At 41.9% G+C, this 23,347-nt stretch overlaps 2 protein-coding genes across 2 annotated transcripts in view; both read right to left on the reverse strand.

The window, feature by feature from the left end:
* The window catches only part of LOC309698633 (uncharacterized protein), a gene marked incomplete at its 5' end in the record, with an annotated part of 421,704 nt that overhangs the window by 376,726 nt on the left and 21,631 nt on the right, over positions 1-23,347 (reverse strand). The window lies entirely within an intron of this gene.
* The window catches only part of rbm46 (RNA binding motif protein 46), a 33,179-nt gene that overhangs the window by 7,362 nt on the left and 2,470 nt on the right, over positions 1-23,347 (reverse strand). Inside the window, exons 5-9 of the mRNA XM_082526424.1 lie at positions 22,700-22,829; positions 20,997-21,094; positions 17,825-18,218; positions 5,991-6,190; positions 4,036-4,138 (exon numbers count right to left, since the gene is read on the reverse strand). Coding sequence (XP_082382550.1) covers positions 4,036-4,138; positions 5,991-6,190; positions 17,825-18,218; positions 20,997-21,094; positions 22,700-22,829 — 925 coding nt within the window. The remainder of the gene's footprint in view (positions 1-4,035; positions 4,139-5,990; positions 6,191-17,824; positions 18,219-20,996; positions 21,095-22,699; positions 22,830-23,347) is intronic.

Below are 23,347 nucleotides of genomic sequence, written 5' to 3' on the forward strand. Positions count from 1 at the left end.
CCGGGGCGCTCCCAGCTTTGCTCTACGCTTTTTAAAAACAACATCTTGTTTTCAAAAGGCAAAAAGAAAACACTTAATTATGTCAGGGTTCTGTGCTGGTCCGAGCGTCAAACCACCGGGACACAAACCTGCTTCCTGAAGTCAATTAAGAAAAACACCTGAATCGTATTTCAGCCTCTTGGTGCTTTAAAAATCACTTCTTCTTCTCCTCATCCTCACACTCATGTCCAGACGTCTTCGAGTTAAAGCTGCTTTTAAGCTCCAACCACAAGAGACACATTCAGAGAGAAACTCGAGCTCTATTATATTTTCGTACTATCCTCAACTAGTAATCACTTCACCTGAGAGCAGCGGTATGAAAAGAAAATGAGGTCATGGGTGTTTCCGGCCTTGAATTCAGGAGGAAGACTGTGGTTTTTGTCCTGTTCGTGGTCATCAGGTGAGCTCCTTGTCCTCTCAAAGGTATTTCAGGGTGTGTGGGAGCTTGGCCATGGGAGTAGGCTGCGTTCCTCTGGATGTCCTGTGGTGCCTCAGGAGTTTGAGGTATCTAGTCTGTGCCTGAGCTGAGTATGAAGGGAGAGGTGTCGATTTACCGGTCGATCCACATTCCTACCCTCACCTAAGCCCACGAGCTCTGGTGGAGACTAAAAACAACGTGAAGGTAGAGACAAGCAGCAGACACGAGCTTCATTCAAAGGGTGGCAAGGCTCAGACTTTGAGGCAGGTTCGAGCTCAGAGTAGAGCTGCTACTCTTTAGCTTACAAAAAGGAGCCAGCTGAGGTTATTTTGGGCATTTGATGAGACGTTCCAGGCATGTCCTCCCAGGAGGAGACCCAAGACAAAGGAATCATGTCTCTCAGCTGGCTTAAGAATGCATCAGGTTCCCAAGTCAGTTGCTGAGAAAAGGTAGCTAGTGAGAGGGAGGTCTGGGTTTAACTTGCTTAGACCACTGCTTCTGTTATCTAGCTAATCACCAAGGATGGATGGGTGCCTCTGGCTGAATAAAATACAGAGGGGTGGTGTCCCCCTAACAGGTTTCCAGGTTTAATGTCAACCGAGGTGGCATTAAAGTGAGAAGAGGCCCAGTATTACACAAAGAAGGCGTATTTTGAACTGAAAATCATGCAAAACTACAAACGGTTTTCACGGGCCCTTCAAGTTTCGCCATTCACATGATTTTTCTTCACTTCTGTTCAAATATATCTATAAAATACTTGTAGACTTGGTTTTTTTAGCTGTTAAAAACACCTAGAAAAAGTTCTTCACTAACAGAGCTGATAAGTTTTATTCCCCGCAGCCTGCAGGTGGTGTTGATTTGAAATATCTCACTTTGAACAGATCCTCTCAAAGCGGCAGTGTTCAGGGTTCAGGAGACGCTGGCTCAGACAGGCAGCGCTGCGATTGGCTCCCAGGGAGATGCAGGTGGAGAGAGTTCAGCCTCCGACAGCTGCAGCGACGCAGCACGACTGCCAAACAGCTTTTTCCTCTCAGGGGAAACAACCACGCTTCTTCTTGCCTTCCTTCAGCTTTTAGGTGACCTAAAAATCACTGCCCGCCAGAGTGGCCCCTGCAGGGTCCTGAACCGTGAGCCAATCAGTGGCTATGCTCAAAATGCTTGTTTCACTGTAGGTACATTAGTACTAACAGTTTAAATACTCTGGATATAAACACAACTGAAAAAACACCAATTAAATAAGAACATGACTCAAAAACTGCTATTACTTCATTTTAAAAGCTGAATTTGGTGGTTTTTGTTTTGTCTTTTTTATTTAGGCCCATGTCCGTTTTTCATTTTTAATGTTTTAATGGTGCGATTTGTTAGCTTCCACTTTGATAAAGACAATGAAATCTTTAAGGACTTGTTTTTAATAAGCATAATTACAGAACATACGCAGTGAAATATGGATCGAGATGCTAGAATGCATTTTGGGGTTTTCTTTTTTATTTAACACGTTAGAAAAGCCTTAAAGTGACTGAGAGTTGTTTAAACAGTGCAGGAACAATGTTGGAATTTCTCATCAATTTAATATTTATTTATCAATAAAGACTACATCCATTATTGTTGTAAGCTAAAAAGGTTGGAGCACACTTGACTTTCTCTTTTTGCTCAGTGTGAGTGTTACACCCCCTGCTGTGCTGATCCACGTTACTACACCCTAAAATGAAGGGTGCAGGATGAAAAAGGCGACAACAATGAAGCATCTTTTTTTATTTTTAAACACTCCATCTTCAAATGCGTTTTCCTAAAGCACATTTACAGGAAATGTGTTTTCCTTTATTTTAATGTCAGACTTTAATTCCCTGCAGGAACCCTGGACAACAACATGAATGGAAACAAATGAGAGACTGCAAAAAGCAGACTGCTGCTGAAAGGAGTCCTGCTGTATGAATACTGATGATGGAGAGAACTCTTATTATTATAACCTCATTAAAACAGCCATTAAAGTGAGAGAGCCTCCTTTTGAGATCCTTTACATCAGTGTGACTCATGAATCCTCCCGTCTGAGATGCTGTTGGAAGACACACAATCTGCCTTTAATTTGATAGTTGGTGACTTGTCTGCTTGAGTGAAGACTTTGTTTTCTTTTTAAAGACAGAAGTGCAAATCTGAAACTGTTGCTCTTTTTTTAAACTACACATGTTCTGACTTTACAGCAGCCTGTCCACTGACCCAGGCTAAGTATTTTAGACCTTTCCTGTCTTTACTTTTCTTATTTTCTAAAGAGGTTAGAGGAAGTTGGCAGGGGGGTGGCTGAAGTCTATCCCAGCTACCACTTAAGTTGATCACAAGTTAACTTAACCCCACTAACTACATGTCTCCGGTGGAAGCCATGTGGGAGGAAGCCAAAGTACCTGGACAAAACCCACACAGATCCAAACTCATCACAGAAAGGCGTGACGGTGTCCTCCTGTGTGTGGACCTTGGAAAGTTTTACCGGAAACCTCAACTTTCTTTCCTTGTTTTCTGTCATTTACACGCCGCTCCAATGCTGGAGGTCGTTGAAGACCAAGAGGAGATGTAACCCCGACAAAACCAAAGCAGAGTGTCTGCTTGTTTGGCTGCACCTAGAAAATCTCTACATTGGGGCTGTGTTATATCGTCTGCTATGCAGTTACATTCTAAACGAGATAATATCGAGATGATATCATGTCAGAGATCTGCAAGCGATGCACGTCAGCTGATGTCGATTTTGTAGCTAAAAGGCGAGTTACTTCCAACAAAGAACAGTTTCCAAATTATGCAAGAAAACAAGCAGTTTCACTGTTGAGTACATCCAGGCTACGAAGGAGAAGATGCTAGCAGCTGGTCATGTGCGACCTAAATGTAAACAAATGACTGGCTAACTGCGCTCCACATGATAGGAAGAGTAGGGACGGAAACCACTGATGTTGTTACATGGTGGGACTTTCAGCAGCTGGTTAAAAAGATTGACCTAACTTCATCCTAGCTAACAGGCTTTTTTACACTTTTATTTCGTTTCCAGAGAAAACACTACCTACGATACTTCTTAACTTCTATTTGCTGCATGCCAAGCTGCAAGCATCGATTAAAACACCGTTCAGTTCTTTTATCTATATCATCAGAAACATCGTTATTAACAATTTCTTTGAAATATTCTCCTACAATTTGTTACTGTCCAATTAAAGTTGTGAACTGTTACCAAAGACGAACCCTGGTGACGTCCACCGCACTCTCCAAATGAGTCTGACTTACTGGAAGAAATGCAAACCAAGAGTGGGGCTGAAGAGCCCCAAATAACAGACCCAATACTCTCAGAACATCCCTCAGTTACGACACGGTCCTAATCCGTGTCCAAGTCCTGGTCTGAGGTTCAACTCAACACACTCTGCTCTCCAGCACCCTGGCATACACCAGGGAGGCTGGGCAGTGTGTGGGTGTGGCACAAGCTACTCATTTATTCACATGAAAACTGTTTACAGTGTGTGTGTGTGTGTGTGTGTGTGTGTGTGTGTGTGTGTGTGTGTGTGTGTGTGTGTGTGTGTGTGTGTGTGTGTGTGTGTGCTGAGGAGTACCCAGGTTCCACAGGGTGGTCTGAGCAGCAAGCTCCTTGGCATCATCCAGCAGAGCACACAGCTTGTCAGGGATGTACGTCCTTCGTGTGGATTGTATCACCACCTACATGTACGTACACACACGCACACACACATAGTGTTTGGTTAATGTAGAAACAAACAATCGTTTCACTGAAATGAAGACACACAAAGACCGGGGAGGTAATTAATGGGGTAAGTCACAGTCAAAACTGCATTGCTGGGAAACAAAAGAAAAACAGGCGAGCTGCTGGCTGGTTTTATGACTGTTTCTGTAACTTTAACATCTTGTGAAACAGTTTAAATAAAAAAAATTTAAAAAACAGCTTTAAATGGAACTGCTGAATTTTACACACACTACAGAATATAAACGTTATTTTTTTATGTTCATATGCTGATAACACAGGAAGAATCTGGATGTTATAACGGGATAATGTTAGAGATGGTCATGATATGTAAGACTTCACTGAAACAAGAACACGTAATAAGCAAAAATTCACTGAATATCAATTTATTTGTACTTTTAAAGTTATGTTTTTAAATGTTTAAACTGAGTAACATAGAAATATTTCTCATCTATGTACATAATTGTGTTGCATTTCAGCTTTGTGACATACATAATTTACTGCTGTGGACTTTGCAGCCCGCAGCACAACCCTGTCCCACCAGGCTGTAAAATAATCTGTCCTTGTGCCTGCAGCAGAATCACATGTATGGAATATATAGAAGCTATAAATAATTCAGTACGGTCAAGCTGTGTTTATATTTGTGGTTGCGTCATTAATGTTATGCATGGTTACAGACACACACATATTTCTGTATTACACCTTCTCGCAGCTGTTTATGGAGATTTATGGAGTACATGTTTATGCATTAATGCAGTCTGCAGTGCTCTCGTGCACAATCTCCTTTTTATTTTTATTACTGTTGTATATAAAAATTTTGCACTTTAATTTAAAAACCATCTCAGCCTTGCCTCTCTAACTTTGCCTCCAAACCACTCAGCATGAGCTGTTCCTCTGATGTCCTCATTTTGTAATCTTTTCATCGTGTCCTTAGCATCTTCAGCTCGACTTCCTGTCTTTTTGTCCGAGCTGACATCCTCAAACCTTTCCTTTTACTCTTGCTGTTGTCCTTCTGCCACAAATCAACCCTCACACTCATCTGCACCCAATCCACAAGCTTAGCCCCCTAGGTGCTACATGTGGTACAGGTGGTATTTTGTTCATGTTAACAGGTATGTTAACGTTAGCTAATATTAGCCAGAAAAAAATCAGTCACCTATGTAATCAAGCCCATTTGAGCTATGACGGAAAACTAGTGTCAACAACAACAGGAAAACTGATTTATGGAGTGAAACGTTTAGCTTTTAGGGTCAATCCTGAGCTAACCTTAAGCAAGCTAACATTATTCAAAAATCTAGTCTGTGATTTGCCATTTCCTCCAAACTTCCAAGGCTGATCTCGTAATTTAGCTGACCTTTTTCAGATAATGTCACAAATCAGGAGTCACTTGATTCATTGAGTATAGTCAAGTTACAGCTAGGAGTTAGCTTCCTAACCTAGCAAAATGGCATCCAAATGAAAATGCGGATAGCATGAGCCACAACAATATTTCATAGATAATAGCAAACAGTATTGATTTTAGCCATAAGTCTATTGTGTAATCGCACAAGTTAAGAAGTATGACTAACACTACTTTCTTTAAAGACAGCTACAATTAGCGTGGATAGAGAGCTAGCTAACACTTAGTTACACAGCACATGAAGAGGTGCTAATGATCCAATACACTGTAAAAATGTCAGTGCAGCAACTCTAAATGTCATTAACTGGATCCTGCACATATATAAGGACAATGGATGTGCATAAATTCCGACACCTCTCAGATATGTTTAACTGCATGCATGTTTATGTGTTAACATCTAGTCAGTCTGAAACCTTGTACAGTAACAGAAGCTTTCCATCCTGCCCTGGTGTGGAGTACAGGTAGTATTCTGGGGGCAACCAGCAGTTTTTGCAGCAGTAAAAGTCGAGCAGGCTGACGGCCGAGGTGATCTGACTCTGCTTGAGCGACAGCAGGCTGGTGCCAGTGAGGGGGGTGCCGGGCAGCAGGGGGTACATGCAGCGCTCCAGGTCATCTGACGGTACAAACACATATACAGGGGAGCAGCATTAAGTTAGACGGGTGCTTCCTTCAGCTCAAGGTACATACGACTTCTTTAAGACCTCACAGAGTATAAGAACAACATCACAATGAATAAGAATTTGCAATTCGTCTCTTTAATTTATATACACCAGTAAAGCCAGTTGTAACTTAACCTGTGAACCCAAAATACTACATTGACCTTTACATGAAACTACCAGCAGCAGGAAAAAGTTTCATGTTATATAAACACTCTTGTGGAGCGGACAACACAGCGGAAAAATTGTGCCGTTTATGCTGGACAGCGTAAGTGTTTCACTCACATTTGTGACTTGAAAATCAATTTAACGGAGTATAAACCCATGTAGGAGCATGTGTGAATAAAAGGCCTTAAAAGATTCAGCTTAAATGGATCCTACTTTTCTCAAAAAGCCCACTGAAAACACCACAGCAGAAAAGATGATCCTGCTGATTTCACAGCCTCTCAAAAGCCTCTCAAAGAGGCAGTGAAGTCAGGTGGAGACAAATAAAATGTCTCTGAAGTCTCCACAACGGCAGCCCTGTGTACCCTTTAGTGCTAAAAAGACGAGTGATACCGACATGCAGGGGTGTGTCTAAAGGTGGGCATAGGTGTACTATAGTAATTTATTTGTGGAATAGTCACGAGGACAATTTGAAAAGATTTACAAATATATATCAGTTTTAAAAATTAGATTAAAAAACCTTTAGTTTATAAAGCACCACATGAATGAAACGGGGTAATACATCGGGCCGTCTCTTCTCTTCCACTTATCCACTTCAGGTTCTGATTGTCAAAATTTATTTTAAATATTTAATACCCTGTCTCGTCCATATATCAAAACCATAGGGGATACAATGGTTGTACTGCACATTAAATATGGATAACTCGATATGATGACATTTAAAATACTGGAGGCAGCCCGTGCACTTATGGCATGAATTTGAAAATCCTAGTTGATTTCCAGTCTCAGTGAGCTTGAAGTCAAAGTCAAGGTCATTGAGACTTGAACTTGTCTGTGATTTTCAGAATCCTGTGTCACTTAGTCTCAAGTTATGGTGTTCACTTCCCCTCCTGGCAGGGGGAGTATTGTTGCAATAGTTTTTGAGTTAATAATTATGGATAATTAATAATTATGGACGTAAACAAAAAGATGTATAGACTAATATAACAAGGGAATGTGTATAATTATTATTATTTATTTATAGTGTATAACCAAAACAGATATATTTGATCAGTTAAATAGGGGTGGAATAAAAAAAAACCTTTGCTTCTTTTTCGGTTTTTGAGCAGGAAATGTTTTTGTGAATGTGAATAAGATGAATTTCATAAATTTAATGTTTACTGGTTTGTTTTTCGTGCGTAACATTTGTTACTTATATATTCACGACAAAGTGTTTGTTATGGGCGAGTCAACTCTGAACCACTGGCAGTGAGGTCAAGCGAGGAAACGTACTTATGGTGAATTTCTTCTTTGTTTAGGATTTACTCACTGGGATATAGAATAGTTGGGAACCCATGGCAACCATCAGAAAAAGCCTATTTTAGGTAGGAGTCACCACTGGAGAGCATTCTTGGTGAATAAAGGGTGGTGTGATGGCGCTGGATGAGCATCATTCCTGCCCCCCACTTCTTCTCGCGGTTCACTGAGTTTAATACTTTTGACTGCAGCACAGTAACAACCAGGCTCATCTCATCACTAAAGCAGCGATCATAAAGTGTGACTGACTCAGCTCTGATCCATCTTCCCCAACTTTTCACTCAATTACTCCCTCACTGACTCTCAGTTTATCGGGCGACAAATCAAAACCCAGAAATAACTTTAATTGGTTTCTATCAGCAGGTTTTTTTCAATTATGCAACGTTTGAAACTGGTCTGAGAGGGAAATGTGGCAATAAATGAAAAGAGGTTGCTCAGCAGTCCTTTGGGTTTTCATCTGCACGTCTGTGCACCTCATCTTGCAGCCTCACTTAAAGAGGCTCCAACAAACTGAGCTCATGTACATCGTATTGTTTTGGTTTAATTTATGAAACTAATTATTTTCAAGTTGTTGCGTAATCCCCCTGTTAAGTGCCAAGGCTTTAGTCTTTTTAATGTGCAGCAGTGCTTTGATGAGTCCCCAGAAATGATCTGACCATCCTTCTTGCCCTCTGAAGTTTTCCATTAGCTCTGTTTGTGTGCAGCACGTCTTAAAGGTTTTAAAAACACTGAACACAGTTAGCATTTCAGAAAAGAATCACTCTCGGGTCACACTCAGGTTTGAGTGTGAACATTAAACTTCTATCGGGACTTTTCCATAGCGAGTAATCCAAACTACGCAGCTAGGACTGGGCGATATATGGAGTTTTTAAACATTTCAATATATTTTTATATGAGATGTGACAATATCGTTTATATCGATATAGCATCTCTCTTTCGTCCGCTTTTGACTCTACGCTGCGTTACTCTGCCTCACCTCGCACCTTCACTGAACAACTCCCCCTCCCCCATCGCTTCACCTGCAGGTAACGACAAGATGGACATGGAGCTATCAAAGAGGAGCTGAAAACATTTGGAGATGACTATTTTAGTGCTGTCAGCGTTAATCTCGTTAAAATGACGTTAATGCCTTAACTTCTTAACTTATGGCTTTAACAAAAATATCGAGATATATATCTTATATCGCCATCCAGCTGAAGAATATCGAGATATGAGTTTTGGGTCATATCGCCCAGCAGCAACATATTCATGATCAACCTCGTGTTGTGGACGTTCTCTTGGTTGACTCAATAAGAGTAATGTATTCTGAATACTTTGGATTACTTAATATATTATCATGCTTTTTACAACTACATGAATGTACTATTGCTGTGTGACTTATTACTATTACTGAAGGTTACTCTCCATACCAATACCAACTAGATTTTTAAATCTTATTATAAATGAGTAACAGTAGGTTGACATTAGGTAAGGCTGCAGTGGTTATTATTATATTTACATGCTTCCAGCTCCCGTTTCTGCTCGGTGACAGCTCGTACTTTTCCACTCTCCTTTTTCTCCCTCCCTCGCTCACAGACACATAATGGGTATGGCAGTCCATTCTCCCTGCAGCACGGACTACACTGCCCATGAGGCTACATTCTTTAGGGCTATGCCTGTAGCAGTCTGCTATTGCCTTCATATTAAATTATTAATTAAATAATCATTTTAAAAAAATATTACTTCACGTCATTATGTGGGCTGCAAGTAGAGGTGACATTGGCCGTGAGATTGAGACACAGACATTAGAGTCCCTTAATGTGTGTTTTGTTTGCGTTTCCACCAGCGTGGAATTACCAAAAATAGAGAGGGCACAGCCTAACATATAAAACAGGAAAATACCGCCGTGTAATCCATTTATTTCAACAAAGTCACTGTATTCTGAGTATCACCCTTTTAAACTGTAATGGAATACAGTTACTCATATTTTGTAAATACATAATGCCCGTACATGTATTCTGTTACTCCCCAACATTGACCATAGCTCTGTAGCTAGCCACCTAGTAGCACTTCATTATACTGCATGTTAACTAGCCCAACTGATAAAAGTTGTAGTAGCGCTCTACTGTGTACTTGCCTGTTTTTTAATAGAAATCCTTCAATCATAATATATTATATTATCTTTAGATGGAAACTAACTAGCTGACTTACATTTCATAGATATCTGTTAGTGCCCGTTTCATGGCGCTAACAGAATTTGGATTGTTTTTAACTCTTAGCAGCGCCTCAGCATTTGTTTTAGGCAATTTAAGGGGCATTTAGCCTTGAAATAAAAGACATTTCTAAATTTACCAGCTGCCATGAGTCATGGAGTTTTATTCATTCAGATTTATTCAGCACACCTGCTTTATGCAAAAAATCACCAGTTTGAAGCCAGACAGAATGGCCTAGCAGAAGCAATCAGATGAGGATCATTGTGCAGCCTCTTAATGAACCATACAATGCCAGGTCTCCATGACACCGGACACTCATACATGTTTACAACTCTCTACTCGACACAACAAACGGCGAGAGTCACTATATTGTGGCACTTTCAGCACTTAATTGTCGCCTTAGAAAGGCTGAGGAGTAACAAGAAAACATAAAATGATAAAATTAAAAACAAGTTAATTAAAAAAAAGTAGAAGATAAATGATGCATAAATGATCACAAACAATAATAAAGGCTGAGGACAATAAAAAACAATGTTTAAAAAAAAAGAAAAAAAATCACATAGGTCTATAAAAACACCAATGTGATTTTTTTTTTTTTTTTAGAGGCGATGTGAGGGAATTCTGTGAGACATGTCTCCTCGGGCAAATCAATCCCAGCGATGATGGGGGGGTCGTGATGGCAGAAGTTATAGTTACATTTCAGATGTCTCTTTGATGGCTGATGGTGTAAAATTGAGGACGGCTGTACAGAGAGACGGCAGATTTTATTGTGAGCCGGAGGCCGAGTGGAGAAAATGATGGATGGGGATAAGCGGTGAGACAGATTTAAGAGAAGCTCGTTTGGATCATTATCTGAATGAAACTGAAGCGAGGCGCTGCGATTAATGGAAATTAAACAGCATAGTTTCTGCCACAGCAGCCATCATCGTAAGTATGGGTGACACGGGTCAGCCCGACCTCCAGACTAGAGATGGCACGATACCACTTTTTTATGTCCGATACCGATATCATAAATTTGGATATCTGCCGATACCGATATGAATCCGATATAGTGTTTTTTAATCAACAAAACTGTTTTTTAAAATATCTTGCTGCATTTTGCAAGTCTGCAAGTTCATACTCAAGTTTAAAACAACTACACTAAAGCTATTCTGTTATACCTGTATACAAAAAAAATATTTCATAGTTCAGCAATACTGATCAATCTAATAAACTTAGACCTACACCATCCTCCCTATTCTGGTATTTTAAAGAGTACTTAGCGTAAATATTAAGCAACCTAACTAATAGGGTTCCAACTCCCACCAACAACAAAAATAAATAAATAAAAAAATAGGGAACCACCCCTCACGCGCCACCTCATGATGCTTAATCGACGTAATCAACCTTAATTTGATGCAGTGTGAAAAAAAATGCACAGAAATCAATTATTTTTCAAGAAATATTAAATAGATTCAACATCTTTCTTCAACAAAATTGCAGACTGCACAGATGGTACCTTCCCAAAGGAAAAAGTACTATAGCTTACTAGGGTATATATATTAGACTTAATAGTCACTATATACAGTAATGGACTTCTATACATTTTGCATCAAATTAAAACTTTGTGTGTCAGATAATTATTTATTAAAAGCTCGACATTTTAAATGAGAATAAGAAAGAAAAGTATGTCTTTGTGCCCCCTTTTCCCTGTTAATGCCCTATCGGCCCCCCTGGCTAAACTTTGCTAGATCCGCCCCTGCACAGTTACCAGCCGTCAGCTACGTAGAAAAAGATCCTGGTGTAGAAAGTAATATTAAATAAATTCTAACAACAGCTTATCAAGCTTAAACGTGCTGCTGTTGTTCAGCCGCTGGTTTCCTCTTTCTGGTGCAAAGTGGGCCAAAAACAAACAAGAGAGACGGACTCGCGACAGAAAAGCCGATCAGCTGATCATTTAAGCAGTTTCACGATTGAAGTAGCAGCCGGAGAGCGAGAGGCAGTCGCTCGTTAAGCTTAACGCAGGAATGCTTTACAAACATTCAGAGATGGACTTACACACTTGCTTTACTTCTCTCGGGGATAACTTTGTCGGAGATGAAATGCCAGGTTGCTAGCGAAGCTCCAAATGCTATCCAGACCACCGACAGGTCCGGCATGCCACAGCCGCTCTATCACGTGATGCATACTGCTCCGACATGCTAACGTTCTGAGGTGAGTTACGGCGTGTTGCAAGTTTTGTGAGGTGCTTTCGTGATATTTAATGGATCGGATTACATTTTTTATTTTTCTCCGATATCCGATCCAGTCATTTAGGTCAGTATCGGTCAGTAAATACCTGAATCAAAGCCCATGGCTCTAAGCGACACAAAGTCAAATATGCATAAGGACCCTTTATGGAAAATAAAAAATGAACAAACCCTAAAGGTTGAAGGCTTTGTTGGAGAGATGAGTTCGGAGGAGTTTCGACTCTTTCCCCAATAAAGAGGACATATGACAACCTCCCCTTTACTTTTACAAAAACTTTACTTTTACAGAAACATGAAGGTCGCTGTGAGGGACAGCAAGCATAGACCCATTCTATATCACTCTGAATCCTTTTCAGCAGCATCTTCCTGCTGGGTTGGACGATGAGTTAACATGATGATGTCATCGAGTCTTCTGAGTCAGCAAAGCGCTGTAGATGTTGTGTTTCTTCTTCTTCTACATCAGACTTAATGCACTCTACAGCTACCATTTTGCCAGTTTCCCAATAACAAGATGGAGATTTTTATTTTTGTCTAATCTAGAGCCTTCATCTGATCTGAATCTTCTACAGAAATAAACCAACTTGACGCCTTCCTGAAATGGAGAGAAAAGACTGTGTGTGGCTGAATGTGGACAGTGAACAAGATCTGAACCCTCCCCAAATGAAACCTCTCTCTCTCTCTCACAACCACTTCATCTCTCCATATCCTCGTCTCTTTCTGACATCTTCCCATCATAAATATTTCACAGCCCATTTATAGCAGAGTTAACTCACAAACTTTTCTCATTTTCAGAAAATCGCCACGAGCATGAGGGAACATCAGCTCGTACTCTGACACCAGATTATTATTGCGGCTTTCTCAATATATGTGAGAGGCTTGATAAATGTGGTTTGTAATGGATGAGACACAGTCAAAACCTGCTCATATGTACAGGAAGAACAATCTAGGCTTATTTTCCTGGCAGAGTGAAGAAACAGAATGACCCTGTGTTACAAAAAAGGGAAAAATAAAAACAAAGTGCAGCTCATTAGAAAGCCGCAAGCGGTCCAGAAGAGTTTATTCTGACAGCAGAAAGCACTTTCTACTCTCCCGGGGAGGGGATATTGATTGTTTGGCACTACACATGATTTCCTGTTAGAAATGGGAATTATTTTAGAAATAAATAGTTAATGCCATATTTTGAGAATTTATCTGCAAGTCAAAACGCATGCTGTGTATGAACAAGCAGACCTGGACATCCATCCATTTCCTTCTCCTTATCTGAAGTGAGGTCGCATTGACAAGAGGGTAAACTGACCATTTTAGACCCCTTTCCCCACCACCACTCCCAGTTCATCCTGGGAGATCCTGATGTGCTCCCAGGTCAGGTGAGACAGAGTTCTGGGTCTAATCCAGGTTTTACTCTCAGTTGTGGTAAAACCTCCTGAAGGATTCTGACCAGAGGCCTTCCCCACCTCACCTGGAACTCCAGCTTCTCACCCTGAGGCTGAGACTAGACAGTATGGAGAATGCTTGTATCTGCGATGTTATTGTTTTGGTCATTACCATGATGATCTCATGTGAACAGGTGGTGGCTGGACAACCCATTAATTAAAGGTTTTGTGGTGTACTACTGAGGTTGGGCCAACTCTGGTGGAGTCAACACTAGGGATGGGTACTGGTATCTGACATAAACGGTAGTAACCAGACCGAAAAGCAGCGCACATTTCGGTGCTTTTTTTTCCTGAGATGTCATACACTTTGAATTCTAGCCAATCACTTTACGTTTCCGAGGATAGTAGGCGGGTCCAGGTACGTACGTTCTTTTAGAGCAGAGCTACATATTAACAATGCCCAAGGCTAAGTGGTCAAAAGTCTGGCTGTACTTCACAGCAAAAGATGCAAACTCAGCAGCCTGCAACAAGTGCTTTAAGGTGATACTGTGATACTGTGCAAAGGAGGTAACACCTCAAATCTGATGAAACACCTGGCAACGCATAGCGTTTTTTTTAAAAGCCAAAAAATGCACCGTATTTGATAGCTTGCTGCGAGACCTCACACCGAGCACATCTACTGCGGGTGGGTTGCCTGTTATCGGACCCGGAGTTAGCAACATCCCCCAAAAACCCGAAGAGGAGAGTCCTGGCCCCTAGCCCTGCCAGTGTAGCAGAAATGATGACGGATGATGATGGCAGCAGCAGCTGTTCTTCTCTGCATGAGTAGCTTAATGTTGTTCGTGTGTAATTTACGTTGAGTAGGCTAACCACGTTGTTACATTAATGCATGTAAGGTGAACTAGCAAACACCGTCGTAGCTACATGCGGCTGTCTTCTTGTTTGATGACAGATACTCCCTTCACCCTGGCCAAAAAGGCTAAAATGACCAAAGAAAAAGAGGGAAACAGCTGAACATGAGAGGTTTTTGGACAAAGTTTGTGTTTTTTCCATTGTTTAAGCACTGCTTCCAGCCTAGAGTGATGCCATAAATCCCCTATAGCTGCAGAAAAGGCTAACATTGTTATCTTTTTACAAAAAAAAAACAAAAAAAAAAAACAGCTGAACATGAGAGGTTTTTGGACCAATTTTGTGTTCTCCATTCTTTAAGCACCGGTTTGAGCACCGGCACCATTTCAAAAGTACCGGTTTGGCACCGGTATCGGATAAAACCTAAACGATACCCATCCCTACTGACAACACGCAGTGAAAACATGCTCGAGCTTCAGAGTAGGTCCACTCCTCCACTGCCAGCAGAGATTTGATGTTACCCCCTAAATCTGAGGGTAAGACTCACCTATTTCCTGAGGAGGCTCTGTAGTTGGAGCACAAGCTCCTATTTTATAAAACTACTCTACTGCCATCCCCAAACTGGATTCTGTATGTTTGTAGCAAGCAGTGACCCACTAATATAGACACTGGCACCTTAGTTCTATGGTACTCAAAATCAACATCAGCCAGTATTTGTTGTTGACTCATTTTCCACCATAATTTGCAAATAAATTCTTTAAAAATCAGACAATGTGATTTTCTGGACTTTTTCCCCCTCATTTTGTCTCTCATAGATGAGGTATACCTATGATGAAAATTACAGGCCACTCTCATCTTTTTAAGTGGGAAAACTTGCAAAGTTGGTGGCTGAATAAATACTTTTTCGCTCCACTGTACTTTGGTTAATTCTCAAGGAAGCAAATGACTACAAGAGAAACATAAAACTGTTTAAAACTGGTGACAAACTCAGCCAAACTTTAATCTACAGCTGGATTATTATGAGAGATATTCGATCAGAACTGATGAGAGATGTGGTTATTATGCAGAAAATGAACAATTTCACAAATAAAACATCAACTACAGATGAGGAGAAGATCTATGCTGCACAGTTCTATCTAAAATTGAACTGAGAATGACAGAAAATTCATCCACGTTGTTCAATGTTTCACAGAAAATATTTAAAACTGTCTGACAACCAGCTTCACAGTTTTACGCAGCCGGTTAAACTTTGAAAAGGGGGGACTGATTTGACTCCTCACAGAGGAAAAAAAAAATCCATTATACATTAAACTGATGACTTTATATGTTTTTAGTTTTTGCTCATTAAAAAGTTTTAACAAATATTCTTCTTTTTTTCCTCCCTACAACTGCTGCAGCTAATGAATGCTTTCGATTAAAGTTGAACTTTCTAGCATGTTTTGGATTCATTATGCAGTTGTGGTCTCCACTCCCACCCCACCTGCAACCTCTCCTTCATCCTCCACTCTGCTGCTCCTATCACAAAGTCTGGCCCAGGTTTATCATCATCAGTCGACAGTATACCAAGTAAAACTAAACTAACAATTACAAGTTGTTGTGATAAAACATTAGAATTCACTTAAATAACAATAAAAACTCAATTTTAGTGAAAATTAAAACTAAATAAAAATATAAAGAAAATACTTTTAGGTAAATGTTATTTTGACTTTAGAGAAAACCTACTGGTTTTCCAGTAAAATTAAAATAGTCCAGTTAGTCCTGAAACCAAGTCCAAATACAATATGTGTTTGTTAATGTGAGGGAGAGACACGTAATAGTGAAGCTGCAACGAGCAGAGAACGTGAAGGTGGATTAGTTTAAATCCCCGGAGACAACCATCCAAAGAAGGAGAGGGGAAGACGAGACTGCAGTCAGGGGTGGTTTACGAGATATTAGAGAGAGCTGCTGTGATGTGTGGTTTGCAGAAGGTAGCACTGACAAAAAGACAGTGGATTGTCATAGGGCGTGTCCAACATGGACGAGATAATCAATGAGTACATCAGAGGGACAGGGCAGCAGTTTGAAGAAATTAAAAAGCTAAAAAGGCAAGGCTGAGATGGTTTTGGACACGTGAAGAGCAGATAGTGGAGACAGAGCTGCCAGGCAAGAGGAAAAGAGGAAGGCCACAGAGACAGGGTGAGGTGGAGGTAGACGGTCCGCTGCTGTGACCACTGAAGGCAGCAGTTGAAGGAAAGGAGAAGCAGACTGTGACCTGAATAAAAAGCTGTCATTTTTAGATGTGCCAAATCTTCTCCCTTACATTACTTCATATTTTTGTCAGTGAAATCTGCTATTTTCTGCATAATGCTACTTCTACGGTAAAGTGGCTGTTGAGGTACAGCCGGTCATAGACTAATCCAGCCTGCATGCCAAAGTAACTGAAGCCCGAGTTGCTCTCTGGTGCGTTTATAAGAATGTGAGTGTGTAGGAGGGATGTGGTCTCTGGCCTGCTGCAGTGGAGAGGTGGTGCAGTGAGCTCATGGGGTGGTGCCGGGATGTCAGAGGGGACAGGTGATAATGATGGCACTGATGACTCGCTGCCCTTTTAAAGTGATGAAAGAGACTGGTGGAGCGCTGTGTGTAGCGGAGAGAGCTGGCTCCGGGATACAAGACGGTGCCAAACATAAAAAGACGCTTGTGGTCAAAAATAAAGCCGAAACCATGACAACTGTACACTGTGTGGGTCCGGTCATTTCACAGTGTTAGATAGAAAGCTGGTGTGAATGAGGCATGTTGCATAGAGTAAAAAAAACACTCTTTAAAAAAAACAGTCCATTTGCCAAAGTTTACATCTGATTTTGTTTAAAGCAGAGCTTTCTGTAGAGTTTTCACTGTGTTTATTTGGGACTTAAAGTCCTTAAAAAGTTCAAATTTATCACTGACTGGTGAAAAAAAATGGAAAGAAGAAATCAGCAGTCACCCTCCATGTTCACTTTAGCTCAGTTAGCCTCTCATGTGTTTGACCTACACACGAGTAATACAAGAGTACATGAGGGGCTCAGCTCCAAATACTGGACGACTCAGTAAAAATAACTGAAGGGAGCCAAAACTTTGACAGCTGCTTCTTCATCTTCCCCGGGCATTTCAAAACTCCTGGCCTCTTGCCTCTGTCTCCTAACCCTTGGACTTCACTTTGAGAGAAAACGTCATTGACACAAGACCCTTTAATAATGCCAATCTGTGGATCTCTGCAGAAGACCGTCTTTTTCACGTCACTACAACATTAAATGCAGGTTATAGAAGCAAAGCCCACCAGTGGCTTCATTAAAAAGGCTGGAAATTGAAAGAAAAGGTAACCTGAGACTATCAAATTACATATTATTTTCTTATTTTTCCTGCCGGAGACTTTGTGCCTCTGGTTGGAATTGTACCAGCGACCTTTCACTTCTACATAAGAGGCAAAAACCCCCCCAAACATATAAAAGATTTCTATTTTTTCCCCCACTTACCTCGACTCCCACTGTAGAAGGGGTTTGTCAGTGGCAGGGACACCAGTCTCATTGGGTCTCTTCCCATCATCCCTCCATCATTCTTGTGCAGCCCAAATGTCCCGTTTCCTCCGTTCCCTCCTCCTCCTCCCTGACTACCTCTGGTGCCGCACTTCCGGCCAGCTGCACCTCCGTCTTTGACACCCGCTGGTTTGGCCAGCGTCACCTCCACAGCGGCTCCGTCGATCTGGGCTCCGTTCATGAGGCTGAGCGCGGTGAGGGTGTCGCTGCGAGAGCGGTAGTGGACGAAGGCGTAGTCGGTGAGCTTCTTGACTCTCTCCACGCAGCCCGGCTTGAAACGGGAGAACTCCTGACGAAGAGTTTCCTCCGACGTCTCCAGCATGAGGTTTCGCACCTGAAGTACAAACGAGATAAGTGGCTGCTCAGGCTTTGAAAGCAGAGAATGAAATAAAACACACAGCAGACAGACGATGCAGATCACTTTTATTCCTGGTAACCATGTCCGAACAGCAGCAGGAACAACCCTCTGGCACCAAAAAAAATGTTAGATTTCACATTTTTAGTCAAACCTTTTCAAAAATGATCAAACAAAAGGCGTGTGGCATTACATGTCCTCGTTGATCTCACCACGTTTTGACCCAGAACCATTTTATTTGTCATGATTTCACCTGATGAAGTGAAAACAGGCTTCCCCACTCACACCTTACCTCAGGTGACCTCAAAAGGTCACATGACAGTGTGGTCTCAACCCCCGGTGATGATAATGGCTAAAGCCTTTTTTCACACATTGTGGGTCATGTGATCAATAGAGGGTTAACAGCCACCTAAGAGGAGAAACTCAACTACAGTTTAAACTCCATCTTTTGGTTTCAGAACTGAAAGCGCCTCTTGGGTGGGAGTAGAAATGTCTTCACGAACTTAAACAAGTGCAGCTGCCTTCTATTATTTTTACAAGCTCTTAAGGAGCCAGTGTTGGGCAGTGTTAGGAGAAGCTGGCTGAGATATGCACCTAGTTTTTTCAGGTTTTTCAGGAAACTAACTGTGACCAGACCAAGCTAATTCTGGGCTTAGACCCAGAATTAGCTGGAAAGATTATTTCTCTCGTCTGGCCTGGAAATTCCTCGGAAACTTCCAGGAGGAACTCAACTCTGGATGGAAATGGTGTCAATTAAATCACCAGAATAACAAAATAAATCCAGACAGGCAGAAAGTGCTGGGAGTTTAAGTGAAGAGCCAGATAGGAAGTAGATTTGCTCTGTCACTAACCGTTTATCAATACAGGACACTAGGTTGCCTAGGTAAAGTATTTATTGCCCTGCCAATCAGCGGTACCCAATGGCTTGCCTCGAAGCTGAGAAATCATTTAATTGATTTCCCATCATCTCTGCTCGCCGCGTTGCTTCTGTTTGCTTCCTTTTGGTCTCGTGTGTTGAGTACAGATGAATTTAAATGGTTTTTTTGTGCATTTTTCTATTCAATTCAAACAAATCACAACCGCAGTCGCCTCAAGGTGCTTTATATTGTACGGTAGGGACCCAACAATATTACAGAGAAAGGCTCCTGTATGTTTAGTGTCAGCAGCTTTTGTGGCTCTGCTATTTTCTAGCAGCTCGATGGTGTTTTAGAGCAGCTGAATTCAGAATAAAGCTGTTCCCTGTTTTTGTTGTCAGACAACTGCACAAGCATGAAACAGGCACACACACCCTCCCTGTTAAGACCTAAAAACAACTTATGGCCATAAACAGTTGTTTCAGTTACTTTGCTCTGCTTTTTTATTTTGTTCAATTAGCCTTCTTGCCAGCGATAAACTTGTATATTTAGTTAAGCCCATCTACCAAGTCCTGCCACACAACTTTTCCATGACATGCTCAGCAAACTCAGCCCAGTTTAATGCAGAGATGTGCATTAAACTTAATGGTAAAATGATCGGGAACGTTTTGGTTGAGATTCCCTAGATGGAAGACCTGAACTGAAAACCAGCTCATTCGCGATGCATGCAGCAAACCAGCAGGATAAGCCTCAACTACCGTGGAGCTGCAGATTTATCCAGGAACAAGCTTTCTGTTTTGGACACGTGAGCTTCATCGAACTCCTTACAAACACCTTTAGAGTTTTAAAGATTTACTGTCTTTGTTACAGCCAAACCGAAGCAGAAGACAGTGGAGCTGGTGACTGAAGAGGTATAACAAGAGCCACCCGAGCACATTAAAAAGCATCCTGATTAGTGTCTTTGAAACTCCATCTAACACCAATGTTAGTGAAAAAGTCTTAACAAACTCAAGCAGTCACATTTTGTGCAGACGAACAGATTCTGCTCGACTTCTCTCTAAACTTCATCGCTGTGGCTGATGAGAGGCCGAGTGAACGGAGCAGCTGCGAGCAGGTTTTCTCGAGTCGAGGGCTTGGTTTGCTAAAAATACCCCTCGCACTGTACATGCTGACCTCGGATCACACCTCAGTGTTTCAGCCTCCTCAGTAATTGATCCCCTGGAGGGTGAACGGCTCCTGCTGCTGCTCACCTTTGATATGGGTGAGGCAGATGAGTGTTTCATGGGTTTCTGCCTGAACACACGCCGACCTCTGCTGCACAGCGCAGCTTTCGTTACACTCGCTGAGGCCCGACTCGCTAAACCGAGGGTTGAAGTCAGGTTTAGGAAAGGATGGATTGTCACAAACGATGCAGCCAGATCCAGGCCTGTTTCCACCAATCAGAGTTCAGCTACTTATCACCCTACATTAAATCTACAGTGACAAATATTAGTTCAGTTTGTTTTCCAATCAATTACTGGTTCTGTCGCTAGCTAACATTAACTAATGTAGCAACCAACAAACCAGCGAGGTGGTGTCACGTTCTGTACCGGCAAAAAGATGGCGCTAAACAAGCTTTAGAAAATGTAAACACTTCTTACATCCAGCGTCACAGACGGTGTTAAATCTATGACAACAAGAGAACTTGCAGAGCGCAACACTTTGTTTTTTATCATAACACGTTGCCATCGTTGTGATGTAGTAGGGCGTACATTGGACAGCTCTGTGTTTTCATATGATATATTACTCAACATGGTTCCTTGAAACTGTTTTTTCAAGGTTAACTTTAACCTTTAAACTTGTGGACACTACACTGCTAACAAACAAACTAAACACGTGTGTGTTTGTGTGTGTGTGTACGTACATAAAGGACCCTAACACGCTGCATGACCTCCTCATCCACATCTTTCTCAGGCTCCGCCCAGTCGACCTGGATGGAGTGACCCCACAGCTGGAAAGTTCCTGCGGGACACAGCAGCATCACGTGACTGTAACGTGAGGGTGCTGACGGTTTAAACCCGTCAATGAATGAACAACACGCACACAGCTGGCTCTCCGCTGGCAGGACACACACATAATAAGGGTGGCTGTTAAAAAGAGGAAGTTTTCACGTTGCTCTCAGCAGATGAGGCTCCTCTTCCTCCTGATTAACTTCCTGTTTCACACCATTGTGATTCTCATTTTAAATCTCACTTTCATTAAAAAAATTTTTTAAAGGGAACAAAAACCTTTTCATCTTTGTTTCCCTTCTAAAGTTGCTGCTGGTGGTTAGAGTAATAACCTCGGCTTTATACCTTCAGTTTCCTGTAGCTGCCCTGAATCAACACCTGCTTGACAGGTGTCCGACTCCACCGTGCAGGAAATCTGCAGGAGCAGCAGTTTGAAGATAAAATAAGCAGCTGGGGAACATGTTTGTGGTTAATCCGGTGAATCGATTGACTGAAGGATCAATGTCCAATGCAGCCCAGGGGCTGAGACAGGAGGGAACCGATAGCTTAATGGAAACAGCTAGCTGAACCTCCGGACAGCAGCGCAAACTCATCGGGAGGGGAAAGGAGGCAAAGGGGGGAACACTGCAGGGGTGTTCTCATACTCACGGCTCAGTTATCCAACATGATTAGCACTATTAGAGCCACTGAACGTGATTTTTTCCAAAGTTTGAGCTTTAAATATGAGTAAAAGTGAAAAATAAAGACAAAAGAAAAAAAAAAGAGGCGGAGGTGAACACAGTGCCTCAAAGCAGCCACATGGAGCCTTCAATAACACCTCATCCCCTCTGCACACAGCTGGGTTACACCTCTGGGCACCTACAGTGTTTGGTTCAATGGTCAGTGGGATGCAGAAACTGCACACGTGCTATTGTCTGCACAATGTGTATTTTCTCAGATTTTCAGTTTCAAATTTCCAGACTGTCTTATTTAATCCACTTAACGTACATAATTCACTTACTTTCTGCATGTAATGCTACTTACTGCACATAGTGTCCTTCTGTATATATCCACTTAATGTATCGTGTGTCAGGATACATTCCACTGCGTGTTGCACTTGTATGTGACAGATAAATAATCTTGGCCACTCCCCTTGTCTTTGCAGACCGAACTCATCAATGCAAGACACACCATCTGTCCTGCTTCAGATTCATTACAGCAGTTTGTTTCTGCAGTACTCTTGTATCACAGCAAAAAGGTTGTGGGTTCAAACCCATGTGGAGTTCTGAATGTTTCTTCTGCCGTTACAAAAAGCAAACATGCCGGGTTGGGTTGTTTTCTCTCTTACATCATCGCTTTAAAAGACTCGAGCACTCCTGTGGATTCTACATCAGTGAACTCATCTTCTGCTGCTTAAACGATCAGAGCTTTGGAAGCTGCTGTCTTTCCTCTATAAACCCTCGGACCCAGAAGTCAGTCTGTGCTGCCCTCTGCTGGACGCTGAGAGGAACTGAGTCAGCTTAAAGGCTGCAGGTGCACACGTGTGACTCGGCACAGTGAAAACAAACAGTGGACACACAGATGTCTTCAAAGGTTAGGAAGGAAACACGTGGAGGAGGAGGACGAGGAGGAAGGCTACCTGGAATGAGCTTCCTGCGAGCCATCGCTGCAGCTTTGTGGGACTCGTACTCCACAAAGGCGAAACCTCGATTTCTGTTCTTGTCTGTGGTGCTCGGGTACACGATCGCATCCACCACGCCGTCCGTCACCTGGACACATAGATGCAGAGGGGGAGTAGCAGAAACTGAGATCTGAGAGACACACACTGCTTCAGAAAAGAGAGCAAACAGTACGACAGGGAGAGTGAAAGGAATCATCTGATTTTAAAGTGCCTTAACTTGTCCTGTTAGAAAGCCCTTTGAAATAACAATATATATATTATGTTTTATCATCATAAAATTCACAAACCAGCTCCATAAAAGTAGAACAGGAGGCGTCCTGCACAGATGTGACTCCCATCAAAAACCCAGTGTCAAACTAACAGACGGCCAGTGGGCTGCTCTGCTCTCTTTCCCGCTGAGGCCATTTTTACCATCTTTAACATGACGTTTATAAACAAATATCTGTAGGGGAACCATCTTTCTACTGAATATTTTCAGCTATTTTTTCAGGTTTTTCATCAAAGACGGAGAGGAGGAGGAGGTGGAGGAAGCTGCCAAGCAGCAGATCAATCACTGCTGAATTAAACAGCAGCTGTGCAGAGAGCGGACAGCTGAGGCTCAAACTG

This window comes from Aulonocara stuartgranti (assembly GCF_965226115.1).
Source record: "Aulonocara stuartgranti genome assembly, chromosome: 3".
NCBI classification, from domain to species: domain Eukaryota; kingdom Metazoa; phylum Chordata; class Actinopteri; order Cichliformes; family Cichlidae; genus Aulonocara; species Aulonocara stuartgranti.